We start from the raw sequence: 19,908 nt of genomic DNA on the forward strand, positions 1-19,908 counted from the left end.
TCCCACCACTTGATAGATCTCTCACACATAGTGATCTAGGATATGTTGCTGATGCCTACAAGGCACATTTGAACAAATACATGTTAATTTATAATACCCCTGCAGTTTCACGGCAAACCACTTTTTTCAAATGCTCGAAGCCACTTTCCGGAACCATCAGCTTTCTCCTGCAATCTAGATTTCCATGATAAAGGGGAAAGTTCTATGTCCCTTTTATATATATATAAAAGCCAGTATCATTTTGAGTCATCCCAGAGTTGATCTAGAAATATAGAATAGTTTCTATATAGTTAGGATAACTTTAATATTAGCCATTTTAGATCTCTCTGTTCTAAGGAAACTGTGTGTTCATAGTTCATTTCCACAGTCGTTTCTTCTATAAAATCCTCTTTTTAATATATATATATATTTCATTCCAGGCAGATGATCTTGAGCACAACACAGTGACCAGTTACCTAGAATTTTACGTCGTTGTAGACAAAGGCACGGTAAATTGTGTCATTAACATTTTTCCTACAGACAAGTTTGAAGTTTGGTGTCGGCTTTCATGATCACAGAATGAGAGTTGAAAATCTAGGGTTAATAAGGTCCAGACACAAACCGGACTAGGCTGAATGATGAATGCTGTCTTAAGAGAAAATTATATTACTCAGTAGCAGCTGCCTGTCCTTGAGCGGCAGACTGAGATTTTCAGTCATTTCTTTTGATAAACCCCTAGTTGCCCTGAGGGGGAGCAGCAGCAGTGCCGTTTACTCTTGGGTAACAGGCAGAGCTTCCAACGCCTACAACCTCAGGTGGTGAAGGAAGGTGCATCGGTGGCGCAATGGCCTCACTCATTTTTTAAATCTTAGGCAGCTGCTTTTGGACCTGCCAAAGCAATTTGAAATCCCTTATCGGATGAATAGTCCCGAAAAGGAACAGAGAATTTTTTTTGGTGACAGTTCGGTCTAGCGCAGAGAGAGAGGCCAATCCCAGTCCAGACATTTTGAACTGAGTGGTCTTTGTTTTATCTCTTCTCTCAGTTTGTTGCACAGAAGGCCAATGAAACTCGCTTGATCTTGTTCATTCTTCTCATGATGTCAAATATTCATGTGGTGAGTATATTTTAGGAAACCTTCTGTGTAGCATGCACTGTGAGGAGTCACACTAAAATGGCCGCTAGAATACAAATTCAGTGTATCCCAGATTGAGGGCTAAAATACCACTTTATGCATATGAAGTCACCCCGGGTGGTTTTCGTCTCCATTAGAGAGACAAATATAGAGAGTAAATAAATAGAAGTGGCTCTATCTATCTATCTATCTATCTATCTATCTATCTATCTATCTATCTATCTATCTATCTATCTATCTATCTATCTATCTATCTATCTATCTATCTATCTATCTATCTATCTATCTATCTATCTACATTTAAAAGAACAGTTTTTTTTAAACAAAAAGCATAAAATTTAAACATAAGATGGGAAAGTCTTTCAATTTTGCTTTCTCCTGCATTTGACTTTCTAAAAACATCAGGTTCTTTCCATCACAAATATACAAGATGGAAAGCAGACTTCATAAATCTTAGCACATTCTGAAAATTCTCCCAAACCAAACCAAATGTTTGTTTGTTTGTTTGTTTGTTTGTTTGTTTGTTTGTTTGTTTGTTTATTTATTTATTTATTTATTTATTTATTTATTTATTTATTTATTGGATTTCTATCCCGCCCATCTAGACCAAAGGTCTACTCTACTATCAAAAAGTCCACCCCACTGCACAGCCTGGATCCATAGGCACATCCATTCCTAGCAGGGAGAGAGCCATGGAATGAACCTCTTTCTGTAACCCATGACCTGGTGGGTGGGTGTGATCGCTCCAATGGTGGAGGCGTTTAAGAGAAAATTGGGCAGCCATTTGCCAGGTCTGCTTTGATGTGGGCCACTGCCCTTGAGCAGGAAGGTGGTGGACTCGATGGCCTTGTCGGCCCCTTCCAACTCCATCATTCTAGGATTCCAGGATGCGACGGGTTCCGCTGAGATGACGTTCCAGCGCCGAGGGCTCTGTTGATGGGCCCAAAGACAGAGTAGGCTGAGCCAAAGAGAAAGAGGCAGGACCAGACAGACTACCTATCCATTCGGCCACTTGCCTTCCTGCTGGCCATACAATACACAGCCCAATTCCACGGGTATCTAATCAGAGGCAAGTCTCGGTGCTGTTCCAGCTGTGCATGGCATGGACCAGAAACAGGAGCACATGTACAGTAAAATGGGAAGTGCCTTTAAACCCCTGCTCTTGCCTTCCCTCCGTGGTCGGGGCTTCCTTGCCAAGGGCCCAATAAGAGTCCTGTGCAGAGAAACAAACCACCAGGTTATCTCTGGCTTCTGATGGGCAACAAGAACTGGTATTTCCCTGCGTGACCATGAAGGGGTTGGAAAGGGGTGAAGAAGTCTGCAGAAGAAGCTTGTAGGCTGGAAGGCCCCAAGTCATACACACACACACACACACACACACCCAGTCCAAAAGAATGCAGGCAGGGCCCTTAGGGTTGCCCACGCATGGCCCTGCAGCTGTGGTTAAATCTGGGTACTGGGAAGAAGGCGCAGCCGGTCCAAAAGGCTGTGAAGGTTTTAGTTGCCCTCATCCCCACTTCAATGCAGGTGGGGGTGGAAGTGCTGGTCCTCATAGCCAAGATACCGGTGGCCATTCCCTTGTTCCTCCAGATATTAAAGCTATACAGGGAGCTATCAAGGGAGAGAATGGGGGGGGGTCAAAATGGGGGGTACTTTTCCCTCCATTCTGTGTCCTGCAAGCCATCATTCCATGTTTCCTCTTCTCAGATCTACCTGCCCTTAGACCTCCACGTCTATCTGGTAGGCCTGGAGCTGTGGACCGAGCGAGACTACATCACCGTCAGCACGAAGAGCCTGGGCGTAACTTTGCAAGCCTTTTACAAATATGTCCATGATGACCTTCGGCACCGTGCCCATTTTGATCACGCCGGCATCCTGACGTAAGACTCCCCGTTTCCCTCTTTTGAATGAAACACCGTTCTTCCCCGTCTCCCTCTTGTTACTATTTCTCCTTAAGGAGTTGCAACTTGGCAGGCTGAGAGCCCGGGAGTATCCGAGGGGGCTTGTGTCCTTTGGGCCCCTTGTTCTCTTCCTCCACATGGGCTGACCCACATCTGCCGGAGCCACGGAGGAGCCCAAGGGGGCACTGCCTTTCCTCTGGCGGGAGACCTGCTGAGATTGGGGTCCAGCACCAAAGAAAGGGGTCTCCAAACATGTTGGCCTTCCCAGCCACCAGGAAATATACATGTTTTCTTAGAGGACCACTAGGGGCGTCTACTGATTCTCCACAAAGCTGTCCAGCCATGATCCCTCTGGGCAAGACCCCCACGTTCGCCCTGCAGCGTTCCCCTCTTCCTTCCTCGTGCCAGCTTCTGCAGAAAGGGGAAAGGAGAGGATAGAAAAAAGCAAGACACACTATTTTTTAAATTATTATTATTTATTAGTTTCCTAGTCTGTATGGTTCTGTCAAGGGCCAGAGCATTTTCCAGGATACCGGTGTGCCGTTCTATATCTTTTAAACCTGACATAAGGAAGCAGAGGAAAGGGAGCAGGCTGAAAAAAGAGTAAGATCTCCGGAGGTCAAACTAGATGTTAAAGTATTTCGCCCCGTTGACCTGTCTTCCTTTATACAGCAGCGTTTCCTCAGAGACACGTGATTGGGCAATACAGGCTGTCCAGTTCATCTCATGTTTACCCTTTCCCCCCCCCACCACCACCACCACTCATAAGACAAAGCAAGGAAGGCAATGCTTGGATATGAAAACAAAATAGGGAAAAGAGGAAAATCAGGTGCTGTAGTAAAGGCCTTTTCACCGCTTGAGGGAGCACCTCTTCCAAAAATGGGCTAAACTTACCCTGTCACTTTATACAAATGCAAAAAATGGGCAAGACCTTTATAGTCCAGTAAAAATTATCATACAATGCGTGAACTTTTGTGGATCAAACGCCAGTTCCTCTGGCTACTACCAGGTTGAAGATCTTCATCCTTAGCAGAGAGAGTAGCTTCCCCCCCCAAAAAAAGAAAGGGAGCCCCCAAGCCACAAAGACTAGGGGGCCCCACCCTCAGGACCTCCATCACGTCCGGGTTCGGCCTCAGTCTATTGTTCCTCATCCACCCCAGCACGGCGTCCAGGCAACACTCCAGGGACGGAACAGCATCCTCTGCAGAAGGGTGGAAGGAGAGATCGTGCTGGGCATCATCCGCGAGTGGGTGACACAAAGCCAGGACAAAGCCCGACCACCGATCCCCAACCCCGAGAGCCTCCCCAGGAGGAGACCGTGGTCGATGGTATCAAAGGAACCTGAGAGGGCGAGGAGGAGCAGCGGGGACATTTTGCCCCCGTCGGCCTCCCTCGAGAGGTCATCTTGCAGGGCGACCCATACCGTCTCTGTGGTGCGGCCAGAATGGCTCAAGGGCATTGGCCTCCTCCAGGAGAGCCTGTAGCTGATCTGCCGCCGCCACCCTCTCCCTGAGCTTGCTCAGCAAAAGGAACGTGGACAACAGTTGTTCATATCTCCACCACCAAGTTAGGGTTTTTTAAAAAAATATTAATGGGTCTAAGAAGTGCCTCTCCTTAGTGGTGATGGAGGACGGTGTCTCGTTCCATCCTTCTTGGCCAGGAAGGTTCTACGTATCAAGTTTGTACAGCATCTCATGCCCCAGTTCTTCAAGCGAAGAAGCACTCTGTCCTTCACCTGCACGGACCTATCATTTTAGACCTCTACGTATCCTGCGGAAAAGGGAGTGTGGGGTCTGTGGTGGGTACTCGGGTGAAATGGAGCAGCTCCGTCCAGGAAAACCTGAAGGGAAGCCCCTCGGGTTAGCAAAACTGCTTTTCCTCCTGTTCCTCCTAGCCTTGGTTCTAGGCACCGTGATTCCCAATCTTGGGTCATTCGGATGTTCTTGGACTCTAACCCCCAGGAGCCTTCACCAATACCTGGGTTGGCCGGGGTTTCTGGGAGTCGGAGTCCAAGTGCCTCTGGGGACCCGTGTTTGAGAGCCACCGCTCTAAAGCAGAGACTTGAGCACAAAGTAGGCGATAAGGGTCCTGGCAAGGGAGTGCATCTCCTCTGGAACCTGGCTGAGCCGGTGCCTCCCCTGACGGATTGGGGCTTCTAGCCCGGAGTCTCTGTGGCCCTGACAGAAGGAAGAGCAGGAGGGAAAATCCTTGAGCCCCCCCATGCAAGGAGGGGAGTAAAAGTCAAGGGCAGACTTTTTTAAAAGGATGCTCAACTTTGGGCAGTAGGATGTTCTGAGCCTTTTTCATCCCGCCTGTCCAGAAAGTCCTTTACAAATAAAATAACTTTTATCTCCACTAATGGCCAGAATGTGCTGTCTGTAAACCCACATTTGTGTACCCTGTGTGTGTGACCCACACACTATTTGTCATGGCTTCAGGCCTACTCAGGTCTTGCAAGTGGGTTGCACACACCCTGGGTGGGCAACAGACGACCACAGCCTTGCCTACACCCCCCCCAAAATGGCTCGTACAGTTTCCTTTGTGTGCACAAGATTTCACAACACACTTCTGCCCATCCTTTTTGCTACCAAATGTTAACATGCAGCATCTTCTCTTCCGATACAGGGCTGAAGGGCATCCGTCTGGACTTGCCTGGGGAGACAGTTTGTGTCATTACACCCACGTTTCGGTGTCTGCTGTGCGTGTAGGTGATTACCCGTTTCTTTCTACCTATGTCAGGATTGTTAAGAATTCAGACCATTGGCAGCTCTGTTAAATGAGTTTTTTGGGGAAATCCATCTAGCTACTGCCTCAAAGTGGGAACCAATCCAGGTTGGGGCTGCAGAACTGAGGACGTGTCGTGTTCTCTCTTTCTGCCTGACAGCGCTTTCCGAGGGTGCTGCTGGTGGGTTCCCCCCATTTTTCGGATCAAAATTGCAGCCCCCCGAGGTGTTGGTCCTTCAAGAGTGACAATGTCTTCTTCTGAGGACAGAATAAGAGAGCGGAGAGGAATCACGAAAATATTTAAGGACCCTTGGTCTGTTGCAAGAGCTTATGGATCCACCGACAGCCTCCTCGGACTGCGCTGGTGCTGAAAATCCAAAATGCATCCATGGCGGGAAAAACTGCTGGGAATCGTAATAGGGCTGTACTCTGGAAAAATCGAGCACAGTGGTCCAGGGACTGAATAACCTCTGAACCCATCAATGGTCTTTCCTGGGGGACCCTACAAAAAGATATAGGCAGACCCCCCTTATCTGCGGGGGGGGGGGGATTGGTTCCAAGCCTCCCTCCGCAGATGCTGAAAAATGCAGATAATAGCAAATGCAGTGAATGCTATGCTTAGCATGGCCTGTGGCTCCCTCTAGTGGCCAGTCCTGGTAACCTCCTCTTTAGAAATATATATTTCTAGGATTTTTTCTTTTAATATTTTTAATATTTTCAGACCATGGATCAGCGGATACTGATCCCGTGGGTGAAGGGGTCCTAGTAAATATTGGCGAGCTTTATGCTCTTCAGCGTATCCTAATAACTGTCCTGTGATACAGATCCCTACTCTGGGCTGATATATTTAATAAATCATAATTGAAGCATCATTTGTGTGCATGAGAGGCCCAGCTACAGCACGGTGTGTCTCTGCCTGCATACCTGAAAATAACGAATCCATTTAGAACTACCACGCAGACCAACTCCCTTCCACTGACATCCATGGATGCCACCAGTGTCCTCTGAAAGTGCTCTGAATCTCTTACATTCTGCTCTCCTCCATACCTCCTTTCCTTTGTCTGATTGGGGGCAGGCATATCTGAATCCTAGATCCGATGCCGAAGTCGTTGCCCATCAGCTGGGCCATTCCCTTGGCTTCATGCATGACGACACCCCAGCAAATTTAGCCAGGGGCTGTGACTGTCACTGCGTCAGGCGCGGACACTGTCTGATGGTGGAAACCGGCACTGCGTGAGTACAGTTTCATTTTCTTCCACGTCCCCTTGGGTTTTGGAAGGGAAAGAGTGGGATCTGACCCCCCGTTTGCCTTCATGCAACAGCTCTTTCTCCTGCTCCTGACTGCTCTGTCTTCACCTTCTTCCTTTTTCCATCAGAATTGCAACTGATCTGGCATATGGCCTTGATTAAAAAGTTGGATATAGCCAATAAATATAGCCTGTGCAGATTAAACAGAACAGAGATTCTCATGCTTGCTGGTTCCTCTGTCCAGATGATGGTGTAGTGAAATCAGGTCTGGATCCATCATTGTCATTGGAAACTGGTGGTCTCTGTGGCATTAATGGGTGGAATGCCTTCTAACAGCTTTGACTGGTGCCCAGCTGTCATGCAGGTTGTATGGCGTTAGCTGGCATGAGGGCTTAGGGGTTGGTAACCTACTATGTTCAGTTACTTCAGGGTCTTTTGTGTGTTGGGTGTCTTTGAAGACTTTCTGGAAACTGAGGATGGAGCAGAATTTGGGAACCAACAGACTTTAGACAGGGCCTACGGCTTGTGAATGCAGAGAGGTCCGGTCATGCTCTTCTCGATCATCCGAGAGTGCAAGACACAGAACCCTGGGCTCAAGTTACAGGAAGCCAGATTTTGGCTGAATATCAGGAAAAACTTCTCAACTGTTAGAGCAGTACGACAATGGAACCCATTACCTTGGGAGGCACCGAGCGCTCCACGCTGGAGGCATTCAAGAGAAAATTGGACAACCCTCTGTCAGATGTACTGATTTCCTGCCTTGAGCAGAGGGTTAGATTTGATAGACTTATTGGCCCCGTCCAACTCAATTATTCTTCGATTCTATGATTCAGCTGTACATCATTTGCCAACCCGCATAATTCAGAGTGCTGGTCAAAAACTACAAAGTTCTCTGCAGCTTTGATCCAGTCTGTAGGGAGGTTCACGTCCTCCCACATGAATCTACCCAGGCTCTGAAAGCTTCATAGAGACCATGCTTTCGGTCTCACCCATGTTAGACGGGCATGCGAGACGGGGCCTTCTTAGTGTCTGCTCTCTGTCTCTCTCTCTCTGTCTCTCTCTCTCTCTCTCTCTCTCTCTCTGGGAACCCTCCACATGGCCAAAAAAATCTGAGAAATCAGGATCCCTTTTGTGTAGAGAAACAACGTCACACACTGGGGTTCCCTTCAGATGTAATTGCCTTTGGGTAAGAACTGGGATGGAGGAAAGGGCAGAGTTAGACCACGTGATTGTGGGCTAAGATGAACCCTCTTTTACATGGCCCCCCCTAGATGGCTTTCTGTCCTGAAGGACATGATGTCAATGGTTATATTAAATATAATAATAATAATAATAAATATAACAACAACAATCACAACAATAGCATGACAGTGCATGATACTCTCCTGTGTTACAGAGAATGTGCAAGACTAAGTAATTGTAGCGCGAAGGTGTATTATGACATGATACGGCAGCCAGGAAAAGAATGTTTGCTCAATGTTCCCGCGAAAATATTTCAGAGGAAGGTGTGCGGAAATGGAATCGTGGAAGGGGATGAAGAGTGCGACTGTGGCCAGGATGAGGTCAGAGATCCTTCCAGGAGAGATGTGGAATTAGTCAAAAAAACACATGGATGTGTATGATCTAAGTCTGGAATTGTGATGGAAGACAAAGAAGGGTTCCGGCTTTTTCAGTCTTCCATTCTGTGTGGTTCTGTAGCAAAATCTTATATTCTGTATTGTTGGCAAATTAATCCTGCAATCATCCTCATCCTCATCTTAGAACGGCAGAGCTGGACAGGAGTCTATGGATCACTGAGTCCAGTCTCTGTCAGGGAGGCACCATGGGGGAATCGAACTCCCCACCTTTGGCTCTGCAGCCAGAGACCTAAAGCACTACAGATGGGCACGAACCACTGTTTGGCAGTTCGTATAGGTGTTTGCCACTTCCAAGCCCCGCCTCCTCTGGCAGTCGCCCACTCAGAGGCAGCAGCCTGGCTTCCCTGCCGTGCCTCCTCTGGGCACTGCCCTCGAGTGGTCACCTGTCGGAGAAGGCAGGGTTTTGAAGCACTGAAAGCCTGTTTGAGCGATAAATGAACCAACAATGTGTGCCCATCTCTATAAAATACTGAGCTATCCAACCGTTCTATGCACACTCAATGCCGTTCTCAAAAAGATACGTGCAGAAATGCATATCTGAGGGGAAATGAGCAGAAAACACCGGTATTGACGAAACAGAATAGAAATCCATATTTTATTGCAGAATGTACAAAAAAGTGGCTATTGGGTTGAAACACGGGAAACCTAAGTACATATCTTTCTGCATGTTGAAAAATGGCAGAAAGCGGAACAGGTGCAACACCGATGTGGGCTAGGCACAAACTGATCATACATACGCTGGTGCTCTGAAGGTCTTCTCTGAATGAGGCCACCAGAGCTTGGAGATGAATAGACACACCAAAGATGCCGAAGCGCCGACACTCAGCAGCTTTGTCTGTCTTTTGTCAGGGAAGAGAAGGGGAAGGAATCCTGAATTTATTCCTCCTGCCGGATACACGGCACTCAAGAATGGGTCAGCCTTTTAAGGTAAGTGGAAAACATGCTATTGGAACTGCAGACGTCCTTCCTATCCTATCATGCCGTCTTTCCGTAGTCCTGGTGCACCGTGGAGGCTGGTTGGAGCTCTCCGAGGTGCTGAACCCTATTCTCAAAAGAGATTCGGTGCTTGAGAGAGCTCAGAGCCAGTCGTGTCCCGTGGGAGTCCCTTGTCCTACCCAGTGATGGAGAGCTGGGTTCAGCGTTAGCCCCACTGAATGCAAACCCAGTGAAATAAATAGGGCATCTGGTCAACACTAATCTTAACCCCATTGGTTCCAAGTTGTCTGCTGTTGAGGACAGGAGATTCTGGAGGTTGCTCATTCATAGGGTCACCACGTTCTGTACTAAGGGGTAACGAAAACACCGCCTGTGACCCACATTTTAAGCCATTTGATTCACCCGTCTGCCACGAGAGTTCTGCCCAAGCGTGCCAGCCCCAGGAAGGCCGTCCGGCCTTGTCTTGCTGCTGTTCAGGTTCCATGCCAGCGAGGTGCATCAAGGAGATCAAGATTCTTGATCGACAAAAAAGGCAAAGCCGTCTCAGGAGGTGCCATGAGCCAGGGGGTGAAGATCAGACTCCAAGTGTTGGACTTTTCCTGAGGATGGGGTGGCATTTCTTCACGTTCCTCTTCCGATGTCAACCAAGGGGCTTCCAAGCAGCGGTTGGCGCTGCCCCACTCATTCCTGGCACCCACCTGCCCCTCTTCAGAATGGGAGAGGGATGGATGGACAGTCCGATGAGCGCCACAGATTCAATCCCCTTTCCCCCACTGCATCCTCGCCAGGAATGGCACCACAATATATTTCCCAGTTGGCGGGGATTCTGCAGTGAAACCCTGTCTGGCTGTGTGGGATTTGGGAGGCTCGTTCCCTCGTTGGCATGGAGGTCCAGCCCTACAGAAGGTCGACAGCCGTCTTTGGTCAAACCAAAAAGGGTCAGATAAGCTGTCGTCTTTGCAAATAGGGCTCTCAGAAAAGGCACAGGATTGGCAAGGTCACAGAAGATGCTCCAGCGCTGGCAGGATTCTCAGGGAGAGGGTCTCACAACCTGGGAGCCCCCTCTGGAAAAGCTCTGCTCTCCTGTCTGCTCGCTGTGTTTTGGAAGGAGGGTGATGCGCAGAGCCTCTGACGCCACTCAGGAAGTTTAAGGGCCTCCAATATGTCAACTGGAATCTGTTCCATGACCAGAAGTGGAGAGTGGCAGCCAAGGGGCGGCCCAAGCCACCCATGCCATCATTAATAAGAACCGGAGTCAATTTCCAACGACAGCAACAACACAAACATAGCCCAAACTAGATGCTGTCAAAAGATATGCCCCCTGAGATCCATGCACCGAGGAAAGCACCAGAGCAGGAATTGCTTGCAGAAAATGTCCTACAAAGTATCTTCAACCCCAAATGTCAGGAAATAAATCTGAGGACATCCCTGTCTGTTAAGAGTCTCGTTTGGCACAAAGATATCCTACCATGACTGAGATCCTGCCCTTCTGTTGCCTCTCACGAACAAGTGTATTGAAATTCCATTTCTTAAATCCAGCTCCCAAGGGTTCAATTCTGGATTTCAGGGGAACAGAAGCTTCTTGGGCTCTTTTTCTCCTCCTTTCCAAGTTTTCTTCAGGATCTCCCCATTCCCCTGTTCTTGGTCACTTCTGGGACCATCGTACAGCTTGCCCAAGGCTACACAGGCTGGCTCTTCTCCCAGGAGATGCACTGGGGGGGGGGGAATCAAACTCATGGTGGTTGCACAACAAAAAGCCGATGTAGAAAAATTCTAAGGATTGTGAGATGCTATAATCCTTTCCTTTTTTCTACAGGAGCAAGATAAACGTGAGTTCAGCAGTTTGCTAAGAAATGATAAACCCCCAACGCTCAAAGGACCCAGTGTAAGTTATGAATTCAACTTAAAATATCTGTAATCTGTGACTGTAATCTTAAAATCCACACATGCCTGCAAAGGTCAGGCAAGAAAGGAACTGACAGAGAGAAAAATAGAGATATCCCCCATTTTTAAGACTGTGTGTGTTTTGGGCCATCAGTTGCTTCTGGGTAACCCTGTAAATTAAAGGCATCCAAAAGCATCTTGTTATTAGCAGCCCTGTTTTGGACCTCGAAGAGAAAAGCTGTGGCTTCCTCAATGGAGTTAATCCATGTCATGTTAGATCCTCCTCTTTCGGTCCTGCCATCTATTTCTCCTTAACCCTCTCTTTTCCAGTGTGTCTCATCTGCTCGCGATATGTCCAAAGCAGAAGACCCTCTTTCCTTCTGGTGAAAACCCGGGGTTGGTTTGATCTGGAATGCACTCATTTCTCTTTTGGGCCCCCTCTGGTATCCAGAAAGCCTCCCCGCCCCACCAATACACACGCCCACATCTCGAAAGGAATGATTCTCTTGAAAAGATTGTCTCCTTTTTTTCCCTTTCAAGTCCAGTACCAGGTCAGGGAGCACTGCAGAGAAAGCCGCCCCAGCAAGCCGCCAGGGCCACTGGCTCAGATTTCTCTTTCCGAAAAACAATTCTGTTTAAACGTTATCAATTGTCAAGAAGGGTGGGGCCTCAGTGAGCTGGCAGGTCTCTTCATTTTCAGGAATGCAGAAGGAACGGCTGTTGTCAAGAGAACTGTAAATCCAAACCAGGCATTGACTGTCTTCACGGTCCCTGCTGTGAGAAATGCAAGGTGAGAAAAGCTCAGAAGGGTTTGGGCCAACGCAACCCCCCTCTCCCGCTTCTCCCAGTCTCATTCACAGGCTGCCCAATGAGGGGTGTGGGAGGGAGGCCAACGGGACCCTGTCAACACGGGCAGCTCCATGGTGGTGCTTCCACCTATAGGCAGAGTCTCCCAACCATCATTTCCCCCTCTCCTTCCTCTGCATGTCGGGTGGGTAGAAGGGGTACTTGTCTCCTGCCTTGGGATTTGAATCCAATCAGTTAATTTTAAGGTCCCAAGATAGATGGAACTCAAACTAGTCTAACACTAGGTTGAAAGCCACTCCTGAGAGGACAGCCGGGCGGGCAGACTTTGGGTCTTTGGACCGGCCTTGGATACAGGAGTCTGGTCGCTCAGGTTCAGGATACAGTGAATATGTGCAATGCCTCTTTGGGCTTGACAATAGAATTCAAGACACGTCATCACAAAAAACCCTGTCCATTTACTGGGCTCCTGCAAAAAAGTGAAAAGAGCCAGGATTCTCAGGCAGCAGCATTAGTAAAAGTGGTTTATTCTGCACAAAACAAACGTATTTTGTTCCTGGAACCATCTTGGCTTCTTCTTGTTGTTTTTGCAAAGAAGCACTGAAATATCAAAATGATGATGGATGGTGGTGATGCACCAAATCTCTCATAAGTTTGCCCACCAGAGGGGGGGAAAACTTTGGAAGGTTTCATTCCTATCTGTGAGAATGACGTACGGGAGGGGAAGATTTACGTCCCTAGTTCAGACTGAAGCTGCCGGTTCCAATCTTCCGAAGCTGCTTCTCCAAATTTTACAAGATTCGGATGCCCGAGAAATTTTAACATCTTTGTGGGATACTGATATGCAGAAATAGCACCTTCCTTTTATTAAGGATTTTGTAATAACTGGCTCGCTTGCAATACAATCCAGCTTTATTATAGATTTGCCTTATTGTTGTTGTTTAGTCGTTCAGTCATGTCCAACTCTTCGTGACCCCATGGACCAGAGCACGCCAGGCCCTCCTGTCTTCCACGGCCTCCCGGAGTTCGGTCAAAGTCATGTTGGTTGCTTCGATGATGCTGTCCAATTTTATTTTTTAAATTTATTTATTAGATTTTTACCCCGTCCCTCTAGACTATGTCTACTTGGGGCGGCTTACATCGATAAAAACACATCAATATAACATGTATAAAATCACAAAGAATACAATTATAACAATTAAATTCCAAACGAGATATCACCAGGATTGCGTGACTTAAAAAGAGAGAGAATATATATATATACAGTAACTTGGCTGTTCAAGCAGGCCTTCCCTCCAGTCAATTAAGTGAAGCTCCAATCCTTTGGCCATCTCATGAGAAGACTCCCTGGAAAAGACCCTGATGCTGGGAAAGTGTGAAGGCAAGAGGACAAAAGGGACGACAGAGGACAGGATGGTTGAAAACACCCTCACTGGGTGTTTTCAAAAGCCAGTTAAAACTTGGGTGTTCAAGCAGGCCTTCCCTCCAAGTCAATTAAGTGATTTATATCATCCTCTCGTCCTCTGTCATCCCCTTCTCCTCTTGCCTTCACACTTTCCCTACATTAAGGTCTTTTCCAGGGAGTCTTCTCTTCTCAAGAGATGGCCAAAGTATTGGAGCCTCAGCTTCAGGATCTGTCCTTCCAGTCACTCAGGGTTGATTTCCTTTAGAATTGATAGGTTTGTTCTCCTTGCAGTCCAGGGGACTCTCAAGAGCCTCCTCCAGCACCACAATTCAAAGGCATCAATTCTTCAGCCATCAGCTTTCTTTATGGTCCAGCTCTCACTTCCATACATCGCTAATGGAAAAACTATATTTTTGGCTATGCGGACCTTTGTCGGCAAGGTGATGTCTCTGCTTTTTAAGATTATGTCTAGGTTTGTCATCACTTTCCTCCCAAGAAGCAGACGTCTTTTAATTTTGTGACTGCTGTCACCATCTGCAGTGATCAGGGAGCCCAAGAAAGTAAAACCTGTCACTGCTTCAATATCTTCCCCTTCTATTTGCCAGGAGGTGAGGCCAGCGGCCATGATCGGACATGACTTCACAACTAAACAACAACTAAACCATATGGTATATAAACTGGTACGCATGTTCACTTGGGCTGAAATGATTTCAATGTATGTCTAGCAATTAAAACAGGTTTGGGAAGATACACTGGAATTCACTCAATTTGTGTTCTACTTGAAGAGTACACTCTTTGTTGAATCTTTGACTTTATTATTATTTTAAATTAAGTGATACATCGCTAAGTCAATGGCGCCACCTGGTGTCCACAGTGATATTCAGCCTAAATCTGGCTTGCTGTCGCTTGAGCCCAATGTTTTGTACCCTACATACACTCTGGGATGACTGAGAACAAATCCTGCCTGCCCCTCCTCTGTCAGACTGACTGCTTTTCAAGGAGCTTAAAAAGTTCTTCCCAACAGTTTTTGGAAGAGGGAAAGGTGTGCCGACAGGCTGTGACGGAGTGTGACCTCCCAGAGTACTGCAATGGGACGTCGGCCGAGTGTCCACCTGACCTCTATAAGCAAGACGGGATGCCCTGTGGCGAAGACAGCAGCTGCTTCCTGGGAAACTGCCTTGACCTCCAGCGACATTGCATCGCCCTTTTTGGCCAAGGCAAGGCGGGGAAATACTTTAAACGCTGCTCCCGGCACCGAGCCTAAAGGCACTGATCATTGGGAAAATGGCGGGCAAGGTCTGGGGAGGGGGGGTGCTTCACGCCGGTGTGGTCATCTTTCTCTTTGGAAATTCCTCAGGAGTTGTCAGCTCCCAAAGGTAGAAGTAAAGGTTCCCCTTGACAATTCGTCCAGTCGTGCCGACTCGAGGGTGCGGTGCTCATCCCTATCTCCAAGCCATAGAGCCAGTGTTTGCCCGTAGATAGCTTCCGTGGTCACCTGGCCAACATGACTAGACATGGAAGGCCGTGACCTTCCCACTGTGGTGGTACCTATTTATCTACTCGCATTTTTACATGCTTTCGAACGGCTAGGTTGGCAGGAGCTGAGACAAGCAACAAGAGCTCCCTCCGTCGCGTGGATTCGATCTTACGACAGCTGGTCTTCTGACCTTGCAGCACAGAAGCTTCTGTGGTTTAACCCGCAGCACCACCACGTTCCTGTCAGCTCCCAAAACAGAAGCAGAAACTCCGTCACCTGTCCTTGGGGGTACTGAATTGTCACCCCAACCGCCTCTTAGCCAATGGCTCACAGATGTGGGGAACTGCTATTTGTTCCCTGCTCAATTCACCTGCAAAACGTAGATAAGAGGGAGCGACTTAGAAGCCGCCTCCACGGGCCATTTGGAGTGCTGCAAGAACAGGCTGGTATGTGCTCTTCAAGAAGGTGACCAGGCAATGCATTTGTTAGAGCCCACTAGCCCAGACCATGCCACCCACCCAGAGGGTTCCTACCGGCACCTCTCTGGCCCTTGCTGAGGGGGCCTAAGATTAGTCTCATTTCGCTTCCAGTGTGCGTGATCATTGGGAACGATCCAGTGTTGTGACGTGGCTCGTTCTTTATTAGGCATTCATGATGTGCTTTTATCTACCACCGGAGTTCGTATGGTGCACCGCTCAAAATGGTTAACAAGGAGGGTAAACGATACATCCTCCCCGCAATTCCCAACATCCTAATGACAGCCTAAGCAGATACACGAGAAAGTCAATAACAAGAACCCTTGATAATGGCATTAGGGGCGAAGTGAAACCGCACCCCACTAACACCTCAGGGAAGGGTGTCTCTGAATGATTTCTTGAACAGCTCTCAGTCTTCAGAGACGGAGCCTGAGGAAACCCCCGGGGAAGCCTGTTCCATAAGCAACTTATCAGCAACCCACTTCAGGGTATTGGCATATTAATCATTTCCCCATGTTCAGCACTGCATCAGTTATTTTAAAAAAATTAAAAATGCCTCCTCTTAAAGGGCCTTTTGAGAAACTGCTCACAGTCAAACCTACCTCGGTGGTTTCAGCTGCAGGCAGTTTCTCAACTGTCCCTTTAAGAGAAGGGAAAGACAAGTGCTTTTTTTCCAAACTGATGTAGCACATCAGTGATAGCCTATATGCTGTCCAACCCACCACCACCGCCATTTCACTGCCTCTGCTCTGCAAGCTACATCAGGATATTGGCAGATTAATCACTCCCCCTGCTCAGCACAGAGCAGAGGCAGTGATTAATTTGCCAATATCCTGAAGTGGATCGCTTATTAAGCCACTTCACTGTTTTTGGCAGGAGCCGTTTCCGTGTGAACTGTCAGGGTTGATTTGATCATTCTGATCATGCCTGACCACCTTGGAATTCAGTGCCCAGATGTTTCCGTACCATTTCAGATCTATAATGGAAATTGTTCCCAGTTTTGCGATTCCAATGGAGTCCCAGAGACAATTTGAACTTTATCGGGCTTTAGAAGATCTGGAGACTTGATCTGAAGGAACCCAGTCCCTCCCCCCCCTTGCCTTGCAGGCGTCTGTCTCACTTAAGGGGAAAGCATCTCCGTCGCCCAAAATCCGGCTTTAAAACAGCCAAACCCAAATGTAACAAAGCTAGCCTCTTCTTTTGATAGCGAAGTGAAAAACTGCAGAACTACTAACGAGACTCCTTGATAGACTCTGAGAGAAGCTTCGAGAACGTTCCTGCCTTAAACTTCAGCTTCCAGCATCCCCAGAGAGCATGATGGTAGTCGTAGTCCTCAAAAAAAAAATTTCCCCAGTGGTGATCTTGCAATCTTCCTTCTCTTTTTTTAGATGCACAGCTTGCGCCACTGAGTTGTTTCAAGGAGCGAAACATGCGAGGCGACCCCTTTGGCAACTGTGGCCGGAATGGAGAGAAGTACAGGAAATGCCATGAACGGTAGGCTGGGCTGGGTGAGAGATGTTTGGTTTCCTGGAAGGCCCTTTGGTTTTCCCATGGGGTGGTGGAGTGGGGTGGTGGTGGAAGACAAGCTCTAGGGGAGGGCCATGATCCAGGCCTCCCTGCTGATCATCTGAACAATTGTGGCCAAATGAGAGGCTCTTGCGGCATCCAAAACACACATCAAAGAGGGGCTGCCTCTAGACAGCTGGTTGCCTGGCAACCGGGAAGGTGGGACGCTTCCTTCCTTCCTTCCTTCCTTCCTTCCTTCCTTCCTTCCTTCCTTCCTTCCTTCCTTCCTTCCTTCCTTCCTTCCTTCCTTCCTTCCTTCCTTCCTTCCTTCCTTCCTTCCTTCCTTCCTTCCTTCTTTCCATCAACCCATCATCAGCTTCTTCCTTCCTTCCTTCCTTCCTTCCTTCCTTCCTTCCTTCCTTCCTTCCTTCCTTCCTTCCTTCCTTCCTTTTAGCATGTCTAAAACTCAACAAAGCCTGGCTCCTAGCACTGAAAAATACAGCCTGCAAAAGGTCAACAAACTCTACCCAGCCACAAGGACCAGTGATCACTGCACACAAAATACCAGCTAATGACACCAATCAATCATAGTGACAGATCATCTCTCCCCCTTATCACAACAACAACAAAAAACCACCATGCTGATCACCATAATCACCCAATCTCCTGAAAAGGACAAAAAGCTGATCCCACAGCTATAAATACTTAACTATCCCACAAAACTGCCCCAGAGCATAGACAGAGTTCTGTCCTCTGAAGATGCCGGCCACAGAGACTGGTGAAACGTTAGGAAGAAAAACCTTCAGAACACGGCCAGATAGCCCGGAAAACCTACAACAGCCACTATGCCCTTACTTTTGGCATGTAAGGAAACACATGTTGTCCTCATTTTTATTTATTTATTTATTTAAAATATTTTTTACCCCACCTTCCTCCTTGAACGGACCCCAAGGTGGCTCAGTGACGTGCTGAACCTCCTCTCCTTTGGGTTCCTTGGCTGGCTTCCAGTGGCCGTCCCTAAGAACAGAGGAGATCCGCGTTTCCCCCCTCTTCCTTTTCTTTCCCAGAGACATCCTTTGTGGGAGGCTCCAGTGCACTCATATTAAAAAAATTCCCCACATTTCAACCGGGCAAGGAATACTTCAGACCCCGGTAGAGGAGACACTGTGTTGGGGCACCAAGTTTCATCCCGGGCAGGAGGGTAACGATCCTGGCGCTGTGAAAGACGGGACGGCCTGTGGCGTCGACAAGGTAACCGAACCGACTTGCCTGCAGACGGGCATTTCCTAAACGATGGAAAACACGGGATGCGAGCACACATGGGCAGAGTCGCCCTGGGGAGATCCAGGCATGGCCCTTACTGGAGCCCAGGGAGAAGCAAAGGCTCCCCCAACAGAAGCCCCCACCCCTGTTTGAAGATGCTCCCGAGTGTTTCGGCCCCGGAATATTTCAACCCCCGGAATAGGGGGGAGGCATCGTGGCCGGTCTCTGGCATTCGGGCTTTCTTGCTGCTCAAGCACTCTGCAAGATTAACCTCTTCCCACCCTCCTCCTTTCGTAGATCTGCATCAACCGATCCTGCGTTGACCTGGCCGTTCTGAAGCACGAGTGCAATTTCTCTCAGTGTCACCACCGAGGGGTAAGAGCATTTTTTGTGAGTCAGGCAACTTTGTGGGACTTTGGCCTTGATCCTTCTTCCCCTGCCGCCTTTGGGATCAGACGCAGAGGTTTTGATTCTCTGGGCCAGAGATAAAAGGTTTGGGCAAGAGAGGACGGCAGACCCTGTGGCAGGAAGAAGGGAGCGTTCCTTATGGTGTCACTCCTACTCGTATTTAAGAAATGTTTTTGAAGCTAGCGGTGTTCCCAGGGACACCCTTCCCAAAGCCGCTCCAGGAAGGACCTTCTGGTCTCCCTGCTGGCCTGCATGGCATGGACCAACCGTAGATTTCAGGGGCACGCCAAGAACCATCTCACCCAAGCTTGGCCAGGGTGGGAAAAACATCCCTGCAAGGAGGCAGTTCCAGCAAAATGCTTCTGGAAGGACAGAAGCGCAGATTCATTTGGCAAGGCTGTGCATGGAGCTGCATGGGGCAGCACTGGACCACCAACCCCAAATTGCAGCCCCCCCCGCCACCGGCAGACTCAGAGTGAGGAGGTTGATGGGGAAACGAACAGTGGCAGAGGGCATCTCCTGCTACTGATTCTACCCCTGTAAAACCCCCCCAGCTCCTTCCCATGTGTTAAGAACCCCTGACCCCTCCATGCGTCTGAATTTGAACCCAGAACCCTGGGTGGAACATTTGGCTCCGTGCAGATGTCACTGGGGACCCTGCTGGTCTTGTGACATTCTCGCTTGGGTCTCTGGCCAGCTGGACCCCACACACACAGAGGGTGATTCGCAGGCACGCTTGGTGTTTTACAGGTGTGCAACAGCAACGGAAACTGCCACTGCTCCTACGGATGGGCCCCTCCCTTTTGCACCGGCAGGGGATACGGGGGGAGCATTGACAGCGGGCCCCCAGCGGCAGAGAGGAGTAAGTAGCACCGTTTGCTCTCTTCGGCCAAAAGGTTTTGTCTGTCCCAGTCGCTGGAAAAGGTAGCCCGGCAGAGTTTATGCCTTGAGATGCTACCAAGGAAATTCTTGCCCGTGCTTCAGGTGTGGCCTCTCCCGGTGCCATTTGTTCTGGATGCGACCGTGCGCGAACCTCAGGAGGACGGTCCGGCTTCTGGCCTCTGCCTTAGGAAACTGGACCATCACGAAATCCCGTTTCCAGGGTTTCTTCACATCAGGATACAGAA

The 19,908-nt window shown here is 48.6% G+C and overlaps 1 protein-coding gene across 1 annotated transcript in view; it reads left to right on the forward strand.

Moving 5' to 3' along the window:
• LOC110078087 (disintegrin and metalloproteinase domain-containing protein 21) overlaps positions 1-19,908 on the forward strand; it is a 34,145-nt gene that overhangs the window by 10,955 nt on the left and 3,282 nt on the right. The window contains exons 7-20 of the mRNA XM_078390279.1: positions 355-488; positions 1,023-1,094; positions 2,820-2,992; positions 5,639-5,717; positions 6,813-6,970; positions 8,382-8,547; positions 9,472-9,549; positions 11,375-11,443; positions 12,143-12,232; positions 14,676-14,868; positions 16,978-17,098; positions 18,178-18,361; positions 18,671-18,748; positions 19,532-19,643. Coding sequence (XP_078246405.1) covers positions 355-488; positions 1,023-1,094; positions 2,820-2,992; positions 5,639-5,717; positions 6,813-6,970; positions 8,382-8,547; positions 9,472-9,549; positions 11,375-11,443; positions 12,143-12,232; positions 14,676-14,868; positions 16,978-17,098; positions 18,178-18,361; positions 18,671-18,748; positions 19,532-19,643 — 1,707 coding nt within the window. The remainder of the gene's footprint in view (positions 1-354; positions 489-1,022; positions 1,095-2,819; positions 2,993-5,638; positions 5,718-6,812; positions 6,971-8,381; positions 8,548-9,471; positions 9,550-11,374; positions 11,444-12,142; positions 12,233-14,675; positions 14,869-16,977; positions 17,099-18,177; positions 18,362-18,670; positions 18,749-19,531; positions 19,644-19,908) is intronic.

Source organism: Pogona vitticeps, chromosome 3 (genome assembly GCF_051106095.1).
Source record: "Pogona vitticeps strain Pit_001003342236 chromosome 3, PviZW2.1, whole genome shotgun sequence".
NCBI lineage: Eukaryota > Metazoa > Chordata > Lepidosauria > Squamata > Agamidae > Pogona > Pogona vitticeps.